At 39.9% G+C, this 12,582-nt stretch overlaps 2 protein-coding genes across 2 annotated transcripts; one reads left to right on the top strand and one right to left on the bottom strand.

Annotated features, from left to right (window-relative positions):
• Nucleotides 1-193: 193 nt before the first annotated feature.
• Nucleotides 194-7,327, bottom strand: pacc1 (proton activated chloride channel 1). Its single transcript, XM_034525605.1, has 8 exons — nucleotides 5,578-7,327; nucleotides 4,360-4,471; nucleotides 3,980-4,189; nucleotides 2,538-2,692; nucleotides 2,059-2,201; nucleotides 1,664-1,805; nucleotides 1,467-1,574; nucleotides 194-1,372 (listed from the first exon to the last, which is right to left on the bottom strand). Exons 1-8 carry the CDS (start codon nucleotides 5,611-5,613, stop codon nucleotides 1,211-1,213), a joined length of 1,068 nt encoding a protein of 355 aa, XP_034381496.1. The 5' UTR covers nucleotides 5,614-7,327; the 3' UTR covers nucleotides 194-1,210.
• On the top strand, nucleotides 7,328-12,577 carry nenf (neudesin neurotrophic factor). Its single transcript, XM_034525607.1, has 4 exons — nucleotides 7,328-7,567; nucleotides 7,674-7,734; nucleotides 7,997-8,100; nucleotides 11,927-12,577. The coding sequence occupies exons 1-4, from the start codon at nucleotides 7,427-7,429 to the stop codon at nucleotides 12,101-12,103; spliced, it is 483 nt and encodes a 160-aa protein (XP_034381498.1). The 5' UTR covers nucleotides 7,328-7,426; the 3' UTR covers nucleotides 12,104-12,577.
• The last annotated feature ends 5 nt before the right edge of the window (nucleotides 12,578-12,582 follow it).

Genomic DNA, 12,582 nt, shown 5'->3' with positions numbered 1-12,582 from the left:
ACCTGGAGAGAAAAAAGACAGTAACATTTAATGTCACCGTTCCTTCCGTGATTTGAAGAAGTAATGCTGCGTTCAAGACAACTCGGAGTTCAGGTAATGTCCAACTTCAGATCTTCAAGGGTGTGCCCGACGCCAGAATAGGTTAATAATGACAATTTAAAAAAGTGTATTAAAGCTCACAATTATAGTTACGAAAGAGTCCACAGTATTTAATTATTGAATTCAATGAAATCTATTTTGTATAGCCCAAAATCACAAATTTGCCTCACAGGGCTCAACAATCTGTACACATCCTCTGTCCCGGGACCTCACGTCCGCACAGGAACGTCGTAGATGTCGTACAGAATGAACAACATAATGCATATGACATTATCTATGCTTTGTCACATTGGGAAGCTTCATGCAGCATGTCATAACACATTCAGATCTTTATTGTTATTCACCACAAAATAAATGTAGACATAAATATGACATTTTATTTTCAAAAAATTCTAACAACATAGCGAGTGAGATACAATATTTAAAAAAGGGACACAATTAAGTCATTAATTCAGGTAAACGTTAACAACAAAGAATATATGTTATGCTCAAATCAAAACAATGGACAAAGATAAAGTTCAGGCAGCACAGATTTGGCCTAAACAAAAATAAAGCAGCAGATCCCTTTGACAGAAGAAAAGTAGTTAATAAGAGTCATCAATATATTTAAAATGCATTGTAACACAAAAGGGATATTTCTGGAAAAAATATAGGACGCAAACTTAAAATACTCAATATTCCCTTTATAATACGATTTTAAAATCCAGCAACGTGTTGACCAAAGTTCACATTCTCTCAGCTTTACACCTTTTTACAGACCTTAAACATCGTTCGTAAAGCTCTCAAACCCCTTACATATTTTGAGCGCTTTCAGCAACAATTTCACGTGCGGACAAATCATTTATGAAATAAACGCTTATTTTGAAAAGCAACACTTAACATTTCACTGATATCTTGTCGATCTGGCCATTTTTAGGAAATGATTAATTGATAGTATTCAGTTCGAGCATATATCCCTGTATCTATACACACATTCTCTAGTGTTGAGAATATTTACCAATTATTAAAAGGTGGAAAAGTATTGACCTAAAAAATGTGTTCAAAATAAAAACCCACTTGGATAATTTGGATCTTGTCAGATTGCGTCACCAGTGTTTTTCTGCACAACATTTCAGTTTATTTGGTTCAGCTCCCGAGTTTTGTTCCTCAGATGCCTCTTACGCATTCTGATTATCCACTGGATCGAGAGTTTGGCAAAATTAGCAGCCTTGAAGAGAGCCATGAAGACGCCACAGAGAATGGCTATCGAGTTCCAGGGATTAGCAGTCACGATCTGTTTGGAAGAAGGCAAATCTGAATTACGGACCGGTACACGGATGCAGACGTCTCTAATCAGGAAAAGTAAAAAAACGTCCAGGAGAACTCACCAGTCGGATTTCTTGAATGTAAGGATCCCGCCATTCGAAGACGACGAAGAAGAGCTGATTAGTTTTCTCTGATTCGGGCCTTTTGTCATTGAATTTCACCACAGCGGACTAGAAGATCCAACACAGACGATAAAAGATGAACACTTCTAAGAATCCACATGTACGTTAGAGAGAGCACACCGATCAGACATGAATACCTCTTGCCGAAACTCCACAGCGTCGTTGTTTTTTCCAGACGTTTTCACTAAAGACATCTTGACCCAGGTTCTGAACCCTCCAGAGAAAGTCCACATGGAGTAATTCCTCTCACAATCCCTCATGAAGATGGATTTATTTGCACTAGAGTCAGAAAACACAGGTGAATGTAAAAGGCATGTTACTGTGTGGCATGAAGTAGATATTTAAGTTGTCACTAAATTGGCATTTAAATGACATAAATACTTCACTGTGAACACTATCAAGCTGCCAGTGCTTTATCTATGTTGTGATTCTTTTCCCCACAAGAGATTAAGCCAAACAAACACGCACCAGGAGAATCCCCTGCAGCTACCAGACAGCACAGGATCATCTACACCTGTGTGTTTGCACTCACCTGTGAATCAAGTCACCAAAATTGGAAAAAAGCATGTAGGTGATGGCGCTGAAGTCCTCTTCGGTTTCATTGAGACTGAACTGCATGAAGATCAACTCTTTGTTTCTGACGTCAGTTGGGCCGCGGACCACCAGAGCTTGTATCTGTGGGAGCCAAGTTGAGCGTTAGGCCTATTTATGGGTCTTGTCGTTTCTACTAATGACAAAATATAAGTTACAAAGAATTCAGCTAAACATCAGCATTACATACAGAACCCATGTAGCTAGTAAAATACACATATACAGTCATCCGAATGCTTAATTTCTGTCTTTATGGCGTCTTGTTGTCTCCCGTCTGTACATTTTAATCATCGTTATGATTACAGAAATGTTGATTAATCTGTCCCTATGAACGAATAAATACATTTTACTTGTGTGTTAGATGCATTTAATATAATGTTATGGATTGTCGCATCCCACACACTCGGTTTCATTGCTGACCTTCGTTTGATTGGTGAACGGACCAAAGTAAGTCACGTCTTCCATCAAGCAGTCTCCTTCTTGAGGCTTCCCCGGGTCCACTAAAGGTGGGATGTAGTCGTGGAAGTAATGTTTGCAGCTCAAGAGCCGAGCTTTGCCGGGGTACAGAGCAATACCTGCACATACACACACACACAAATTATTAATGAATCATAAGGTTGGGAGACTGAAATACAGCAGCGAGCCCTCGGCCATCTATTGGTTGTCCACTTTGGATTCATACGATGCTCAGTGTCGTTTCAAACCTCGACTGTATGACATCAACAGCACGATTGAAGTTCATATCAGCGTAAACTCTTAAGAGTCCTGCGTTCAAAAAACGGTGTAGATGGCAGGAAGTAACTAAACGAGACAAACTGCATCAGATCAAATAAAACATTTGTAACAAAGGAACCCGAGCAGTCAGATAAAAGAACACGGTTACCCTAAAAAAAAAAACACATAAACGTTGGTTTTATTAATCTGCAGTAATTTAAAAAGTCACACGTTCTGTAATGATGCCGGGTTTATTATTTATCCCACACGGCAGTGCTATTGAAAGAGCTGTTATGCATTTTTTTTTTAACTATTATTATTATTCAACAAACTGGGACATGAATGCAGCTTTCTAATCTAATGAAATGGTTTATAGTGATCTGATGTTTTTATAACTATACGTGTTAGCCTAACCAACCATGGTTTCTAGCCAGCTATAGCTTTCATTGAATTGTTTTATTGTTCGGCTGCATAACACGTTCTATGTTTTAAGTTCAAAGGTGTACCAACATTAGCCTCACACTGTTAAATAATTTGTGTCTATTAATTAGTAGCAAAGGTGCACAGTACTCATTGACTCGAGTGCTGAACTAATTTTGTATGCACTTCTCCTGAGAGCATTGTGAGTATTTCTATTTTCTAATATACTTTATTTGAGAGGCAAATATAGTACTTTTTACATCACTACATTTATAAATATTACCTGCATAATGTAAAAGGTTTACAGCATAAAGAAACATATGCTAAGTGGATTAAATAGCCAACGTAGTGAAATTTGACCTCTGCATTTAAGTCATCCGGAGCATTCTGGAGCAACGTGCTTGGCTCAAGGACACTTCAACATGCGAACAGGAGGAGCCGAGGTTCAAACCCCCAACCTTCTGATAAAGGTCGGCCCGCCCTCACCCACAGCTGTTTGATCTTGATTAAACGACCCAAGAGTATATAAAGTAGTTGAAAATCTAATTTTTAAACACTCCCATTCTTGCTTTTACTTGTGCATCTTACGTCGACTTACATATTAATGTTGCTGCACTCTTTCTTACCGACATAATAAAAGATTCTGAGTATCTTTCTTTGGTCGCCGCCCACTAAAGCAGTCGTGTGTGTGTGTGTGTGTGTGTTTGTGTGTGTTGTTTTCTACAAACCCGGTGCTAGAAAGGAGTCGACCTCTTTGTAGGTGACGGACATAACGGGGTTGTTGAGTTTCTCCAGAAAGTCAGAGATGTTCTGGTAGGCCAGGAACATGGCCACGCCCGTCAGCAGCAGGTAGATGAAGATGAGCACCACCGTGAAGACGTTCCTCAGGCAGGTTTTACTGAATCTCCTCTGTGGACCGCTTCCCTTGTTGTCATCCTCTGTAGTGAAAGAGAGCAGGGAGGTCAAACACACCGTCGAGTCTCACTTTTATGGGGTCAAGCTGGAACCCGGACTAACAAAATCCTGCTGCTCAGCGGAGTGACCGATTAAAAATGTGAGGTGTTCTGGATAAAAGTGTCCTCGCCGTCACACAGCGGGTCATCATCACCTTGTGAGGTGCCATCGTCGGGCTCCTCGCGCTCCAGGTCCTCGGTGGCCTCGCCAAAGAAGCCTGGAGACTGTGCGCTACTTTCATCTCCATCATCATCATCATCAATGAACTGGGAGGTTAGGAAAGGGACAATCAAGCAGAGTGGAGTCGCACCAAAGGGAAAAAAGACTTACTGCACTGTCACTGCATTCATCCGATACTCTGCAGATTAATATTAGTAATACCAAAAACAATCATCAAATACATTATCATACTATTTATTAATAAGATCAGATAAGATATAAACTAACTAGAAGTGATGTACACAATAATGCATCAATAATTATAATGCAATATAATGTACATCATTATGAAATGGGCCATTCTGAGTACTTTAACATCTGGTACTTTCACAGTATTTTGAAGCTTCTGTAAAATTGTGAATGCAGAACTTTTATCTGTAAAAATACAATGTAATTTTATAAAGTAAAATTCAACATTCAAGATTTAATGTCAGCAAAAAAAGTATTTACAGCCAAATGTACTTAACTTACTGAAAAAGTATACTTGTTGGGTCCATTTAAAAAACATTATTTTATTGGCCTACATAATTTTAGTGGAATATTATAGCAGATGCTTTAACGTCTTAATGTTGAGGTATAAATTGATCATGTGTTATATTTGTAAAACATTAATAAGTAGAGACTTAGTAGAAAGTATAACATGGAAGAACTCAAGTAAAGTACCTCACGATTGTTCAAGAGTATAAATATACATACTTATATATATATATACTTTCAACAACTGCTTTTTACTTTAGTAAATATTCGGAGTACACTGACAGCAGAAACGCCCTTCACATGTATCATGTGAATAGTCCTTAAAAATGACAACACTCCCAAAGCGATTTAAAGTATAATCTCTAAATATCGTGGAGCTTTCGAAGAGCGGGTCGAGACTTCCACTATAATTACCAGGCACACCCGCAGAAAGCATGAAGTCAGCTCATTTCATGTTTTAGGAAGCTGCAATAAACAGCAGCCGTCAGCTGTACAGTCACGTGATGCACGTTCACTGTACACCTGTGGACCCCCGCTGTGGTCGGGTTGTTGACACACACACACACGCACACACACACACACACACACACACACACACACACACACACACACACACACACACACACACACACGTTACATAACAAGAGAGTGTAGACGCGAATGGCTGTTGACTCACCTCGTTGTATGACCGGGATCTTTCCTTCCCCCGCATTCCTCTGCACTTCCTCCGCTCACAAAACGCGGTCTCTGCTCCTCCAGGTGAGCCGTTGGGTTATCTGTGCGAAGTCTGACAACTTGTTTTGATAAATAACAGATGCATTATTAATAAAGAAATGTAATTCCCCCGGAGGTCAGTTTCCGCTCTACGGAGAGAGAGAGAGAGAGAGAGAGAGAGACACACGCACACACACGCACACACACACATACACACAATCATGGGGGTTTTGGCCCATCCCTCAGGCACCTTCGCGACCGCGCTCCAATAGTAACAACTTGTGTCCTTGACGTTTCCTTGTTTCCTTTCCCTCCTCCCTTTAGGTTTGCCTTAAGGTGCACATTGTCAACAAGACCATGTACAAACTCTATGGGTCACAAACAGAGCTGAGAAATGACGTGGACATTAATACCTCGTTGTTTTTCTCTATAAACGTTTCACTAAATCTCCTTTAAGGTCGAAACCAAGTAACCTACCTGTTGAGTGATGGGTTCATGTTTGTCATCTCAGTCTTTATATTATTGTTAACAGTGGTTGGAAAAAGTAAGCTTATTTATATAACACATTTCATACACAAAGGTAACATAAAGTGCTTTACATAAAGTATTAAATCAAAAAACGGTAATACTCTGCCACAAGTATTTATCCTGCATTCAAAATGGGTTTGTATAAATAAAAGTACATAGTTAAACTAATTATGCAGAATGGTCCATTTCAGAATAATGTATATTATATTATTTGATTATAATTAATGATCCGTGGATGTGTAAGTTTCACTATGTTGCAGCTGGTAAAAGTGGAGCTAATTTTAATTATACTGCTACTGGGGATCTTACTCCATACACATACATCATCATTTATTAGTTTATTTAAATTATGTATTATTTGTCTGAATCTGAAAAATAACTAGTAATGTTATCAAATACATGTAGTAAAAAGTACAATGGAATGGCTCAAGTACGGTTCTTGAGTAAATGTTCTTAAGTTATTCTACTGACTGCTTAGGTGAAATGTCGGCTACATTAAAACAATAAAAAGGAGTTTGGGAAAAACTACATGAAGGTTTGTGGAATGAACACTCAATGTTTCCCATTTATGCTTCTCGGTCTGCTCTTTGCAGTATGTTCAATATTAAGGATAATAACTTAATTTTAAGGTATATACCTGCCTTCATATCTTTCAAGTTGTGTGAAAATTGAGCCAATAAATTCATATTTGTCATTCATGTCTGTGTCTAAAGTTTTTCCTACTTATCCGCATGTTCCTATTCTTAGATTTGTTGGTCCCTTTCATTTAGTATGTACACATTCATGCTATCCCTATGTATTTATATTTAATTTTATTTATTTTTTCTTTTACTTGAAAATGAATTATTTAAAAATGTTTCCAATATCAAAATACAATCCTGTATCTTATATATCATTTTTTTAAATATCTATTCTTCTTTCATATAAATGGAAATGAGCATTGACACAGTAGGATATGTAAAACCGTAATCTTCTTTGGCTCTATAAAAAATAGAAATATAATTGAATGTGTATATACTTACAACTAAAATACAGAGACAGCTCAGTCGTGTGTGTGTGCGTGTGTGTGTGCGTGTGTCCGTGTGTGTGCGTGCGTGCGTGCGCGCGTGTGTGTGTGCGTTGACAGACAGTCTGCCTGAGAATCCTGTATCATCACATAAAGTCCCTATTGGCAGACTCTAAAATGTCCGACGGCCGTGAATGCAGCACCACCTCCTCGGTGGTTTTAGGGAAGTGGATGTCAAAGTGTCCGTCTGCACCAAACTCGTCCAAACAGCCACAACATGGCAACAGCGCGTCTTTGCGTCCTGGCTGTTGTCCTCTCTGCGACTTTAGGGGAAGACTTTAAATTAAAATACAAGCCAGCCACGAAACCTGTGCGGTTATTCACCGAGGAGGAGCTGAAGAGGCACGACGGCAGCGTGGTATAAACTTTGAGTTTTTAACCCATAATCCGCGGTGCGTTTTTGTTTGTGTCCACGATAACGAGTTATCTCTCTTTTTCCGTTGTGTTTCCCCTCCCTGTTTAAGGAGGGACATCCTATCTACATGGCAGTAAAAGGAGTAGTGTTTGATGTCACCAGGGGAAAAGGTGAATACAACCCACCACTCAAAACCCTGGAAATTATAAGGATTTATAAGACGATACAAACAATTGCCACTTAAAAGTGCTTTTTTTTTCATTTATTCAAACAAATCTGTGAAATGAAAGTAAAATTAGCACATTGATGCCCACTTGAAAGCTCTCCAGTCCTTCTCCAGAGACTTAATCTGAAATCTACACTCAGACCAGACATTTGTCCACTCAAAATGTACAGATGTTTTGATTTGATATCGTATTTTACACATTGCAGAGTTTTATGGAAAAGGTGCAGCATACAACGCCCTGGTGGGGAAGGACTCCTCGCGAGCTGTGGCCAAGATGTCCCTGGACCCAGCAGACCTGACGTCAGATACTGTAGGTTTAGTGTTTTTCTCCTGGCAACAATTCACCCACCAGTTGTTTGGACTGTAGTGTGGGATGACAGCGTATTAGTTATTGTTGACACCCATGGGTGGGGAGTATCGACATCTGACACCTGAGTGTTTTTGTCTGAATGCACCATACATGCTTTTCAACCATCTTGCTCTTCCAACAGTATTTTAGTAGACTTTTGAAAGGAAGAAGCAGTAAACACACAAACAAACAACAACTAACTAACATCTACATGGACACACTGGGACTGGACAGGTAAAACACACTTTCACCAATCAAGGCCATGAACGGTGTAGAATTACATGCCTCATTTCCACTTATCTTTCACACAAAGATGCACTTGATTCAGGTGATGAATGGATATTTGATACAACTGGACTTTAAAGTTCCACTTCCTGGTATTCCAATAGCACTTTGCACAGTTGAAGACTGCTCTGTGTGACTGAAAGGTCCTGTTGTAAATGTGTTGTAAAAATATAGATTTATTAAATAAGGCTAATAATAATGTATTGGAATGAGTGACCAACTCAAATGTGAAAAACAATGATTTAATGGTAAAAACGTATTTCAGCACTTGAAGTGTTGGTGACAAATTACTAATGGCTCTTTATTTGTTGTACTGCAAGTGTTGGAGGACTTTCTTTATTTCCACTTCCTGTTTGCCACCATCATGTTAATTTGTCGACATTTCTTTCTGCTTTCTTTCGTACAGTGCAGATGCTTTGCTGCTTGCTCTCGCCTATGTTTGCATTTTTTTCTGCCAATACCTTCTGATATTCTTGTTTTTCTTCTGTGAGAATCTTTGAGCAGCAGCTCCTGGACACTCGAAAATCACTTTCTTTGTAGATTTAACAGGCTATTGCCATATTTCTGCTGGTTTAAAGATTAATTGCTATAGGCTACTTAGCAGCTAAGTAGCATCACGATGCCGCCCCTCTCCACGGACGACTACCTCAAACTCCTGCAGAAGATTGCAGTCTCGGAAACGAAAAAAAATCCACCGACTAGAAGTGAACGTTGAGGTGAATGGACTGTGAGACAGTGAAAGCTAAGACACGGCTAACTAGCACCACCAGGCCTACCAAGAAACAGGAGGGTGGTGAAGCTGTTAGTGGCTCCTCGATTGGTAGTCCTCCCTGGAACTCTCTCGGTGCAAAGCTGAAGAGGCAGGATGTGGGAGGACGACTAACGGGATGAAACGGGCAGAGGCCCCGCACCCTGAGATTTGTGCTGCGACTGGCTGGCCTGCACTAACCACGCTGGGAGAACTCCTCCTCAACGCCTGCACACAGCCGAGAACAGCTGGGGAAAAGTAAAACCAGCAAAATAACTCCACGACAACCAAGCTTACAACTTGAAAACAGATTTACTCCAATGTCGCAGGATCCTAAATCTGATGACCTGGATGAGCAGCCATCTTCTCAAAGCAGGGTACGAACTGAGAGTAAATGTAAACGTAAAAAGGCGGCAGGAAAAGCTACCGACTGGGCCTGAGACTCTGATCGTTGGTGACTGTACTGTAAAAGATGTCAGAATGCAGCGAGAATACCAAAATAATGACGAATTTGGTCTCTTAACATTAAAGAAAAGATCTTGGACATCGTGGCTGACCATCCCACGGTGAAAAACATTGTGCATTCGGGAAGCTGTGATATTGTGAAAACAACAGTCAGAAGTTTCTGATGCGATTTCTCCAGCTCGACCTTCACCACTGGCTCTTAACTCCTCAGTTACACAATCGGTTAAAGTTAAAGCGCAATGCCCCTCCCCCGCCACCACGGAGGCTCCACAACCATCCTCCATCTCCCTTATAATAAAGGTATTAATTGATATCTTTCGGGTCCAGACAGCAAGGCACCAAGTAATGTGGTGTCACCAGTAATGACGCCACTGATTCTCTCCCAGGAACAGTCGGGGCCCTTTTTTATGAAGCGAGCCTTCTCAATTCTTGTCCTGATTTATAGAAAAGGAAATTTGAGGCTGCGAAGAAACTAGTAAATCTGCAAATTTATCAAGCGGACGTGTTTTGGTCATTTAACTTCCTTTTGAATATTTTTCTCTGAATTCCACTGGAGTTTTATTCCTCAACATTCACAGTCCACCTAAATACTGTGCAACCTTCTTTGATGAGTTTACTGAACTGCTGTCTATAATCTGTATTTATTTTGATTGTGTTGTCATTGTTGGCTATTTTAATATCCATGTTGATAATCCCCAGGACAGATGGTCTATAGAACTATGCGGTGTCCTTGATAACTATGGTCTGACGCGGCGTATAACGGGTCCCACCCACAACAAGGGGCACACTCTAGACCTCATCACCAAAGGTCTGAACATTGCCAAGGTTGCTGTGACTGTTGTCTGATCATTTCTGTGTTTTCTTTGAGAGCAATCTCCCTGCACACAAAAGTCCAAACCGAGGCTGTGACATCACTGAAACCACCAGTGAACTATTCATTCAGAAGTTCTCCTCCACACCAGCGCTCTCTTGCATCTCAGTCAATGAGCTTGTGGATGGCTTCAATTCTAAAGTATTCTTGTGCTATCTATAAAGAGACTTCGCAACTATAATTTTGAACTTTAGAAATGCAAGTTAGTCCTTCTTCTCTGACATAACCAAAAACAATAACGATACACGCGCCTTATTTGCTACCGTTGACAAACCGGTGTCGGTAACTGCTACGCTCCAATCCACCTGGCCATGCAATCAACTTGCCTCCTTTTCAGAAAATTAGACGAGCAGCCGGTGCCTCCACACCGACCACAGGTTATGTGTTGTCCCCATCTTTAAATAACAGCCATTCAAATATGACACAATGCCATTCAATCAACTAAAGAAGCCTAGAAGACATTATACAACATCTGAAAACATCCTCCTGCTGCTTGGATATTCTACCAACACGCTTCTTCAAAAATATTTCACACTGCATGACCACTGATCTTTTACAAATTGTAAACGCATCCCTTCTCTCGGGTGTTTTCCCACAAGCCCTAAAAACTACAAACCAAGCCATAAATCTAGGTATAGTTATGGATACAGACCTTAACCTGAACAGCCATATCAAGACAATTACAAAATGAAGAATATATCGAGCCTTAGAGGACGTATGTCTCGACAGGATTTGGAGAAACTTGTCCATGCGTTTAAGTCGATCAGAACGCTGCAGCTCGAGTCCTCACTGAGACCAGGAAAGTGGATCACATCACTCCAGTTCTGAGGTCTTTGCACCGGCTTCCTGTCCAACAAAGAACTGACTTTAAAATCCTGCTGCTGGTTTATAACTCACTGAATGGTTTAGGGTCTAAATACATTTGTGATGTGCTGCTACCTTGTGAACCATCCCGACCCCTCAAGTCATGTGGGACTGGTCTACTTCCTGGTCCAAGAGTCAGAACTAAACATGGAGAAGCAGCGTTCAGTTTTTCTGCTCCACATATCTGGAACAAAGTCCCTGAAAGCTGCAGGTCTGCTGAGACCCTCAGAGACCCTCCGCTCCTTTAAATCCAGATTGAAGACTTTTCTGTTTGCTGTCGCCTTTAATTGAACACGATTCAAGGATATTGAATTTCTGTATCTCATTACTGCATTGCAAGTATTATTCTATTTCTTGCTTTTTGATTGTTTTAATGAATGTTCTTAATTGTTTTTAAATCTTGTTGTCTTTTGCATTATGTGTTGATGCTTTTAATGTTTTTATGTGAAGCACTTTGAATTGCCTTGTTGAAACTTGCCTTACTGTAAAGATAGTAATGACTCCAAAAGGCTACTGCTCATCAAAGTTCTTGTTCTCCGTTTGCACATCCACAGACGGGCCTCACCGAGGAGCAGCTGGAGTCTCTGGAGAGTATATTTGAAGAGACGTACAAAACAAAGTATCCCATTGTGGGTTACACAGCATCACGCATCCTCACTGAAGATGGAAGCCCCGACAAGGCCTTCAAACCAGAGGACCAGCCTCGGTTTCAAATCAAAGATGAGTTCTAATCTCATTTTACCTTTTTGTAAAATATAGTCTTATCTATTTAGAAGGGGGGGGCAATTAAAAAAATAAACATCACGCCTCGCATTCCCTCAACTTAAGTTTTAGTATGGCTGCCACTAACTATCATTTTCGTAATTGATAGTGACGAGTCGCTTAATCCTTCAGTCTAAAGAAATTAAGTTTTCAAATTGTAAGTGTTTAAAAAAAAAAAAAAGAGAAGGAAATTGTCTGAAAATTGTCTGAAAATTGAAACGCAATATTTGGCCTCGATAAATGATTGTTGTCAATTTTTCTGTCGGTTGACCTTTCCATTAATTGCTTAAACTCTAGATTTTAGTCTAAAAATGTTGTCTTTTAAAATATTTTGTCCAGCAGAGTATTTATATAATTAAAAACACTGACTCTGCAGCTCTGTGAATTTTGTTCTACCGTATGTTGTTTTTGCACAATTTAATTAAAGTCTGTAAATCTACAAACCTCT

The sequence above is a fragment of the Cyclopterus lumpus genome, chromosome 22 (genome assembly GCF_009769545.1).
Source record: "Cyclopterus lumpus isolate fCycLum1 chromosome 22, fCycLum1.pri, whole genome shotgun sequence".
In the NCBI taxonomy this organism is placed as follows: Eukaryota; Metazoa; Chordata; class Actinopteri; order Perciformes; family Cyclopteridae; genus Cyclopterus; species Cyclopterus lumpus.
Note: the sequence above shows the minus strand (reverse complement) of the source record. Positions and strands in the feature narration are given on the sequence as shown.

Bases quoted from the DNA above. Each gene is read 5' to 3' on its own strand.
- nenf (XM_034525607.1), top strand. From the start codon at position 7,427: ATGGCAACAGCGCGTCTTTGCGTCCTGGCTGTTGTCCTCTCTGCGACT. The intron at 7,568-7,673 runs GTATAAACTTTG...TCCCTGTTTAAG, and splicing joins AGAGGCACGACGGCAGCGTG to GAGGGACATCCTATCTACAT. The intron at 7,735-7,996 runs GTGAATACAACC...TACACATTGCAG, and splicing joins TGATGTCACCAGGGGAAAAG to AGTTTTATGGAAAAGGTGCA.
- pacc1 (XM_034525605.1), bottom strand. From the start codon at position 5,613: ATGCGGGGGAAGGAAAGATCCCGGTCATACAACGAG. The intron at 4,472-5,577 runs GTGAGTCAACAG...CTAACCTCCCAG, and splicing joins GATCCCGGTCATACAACGAG to TTCATTGATGATGATGATGA. The intron at 1,806-2,058 runs GTGAGTGCAAAC...TTCTGACTCTAG, and splicing joins TTTGGTGACTTGATTCACAG to TGCAAATAAATCCATCTTCA.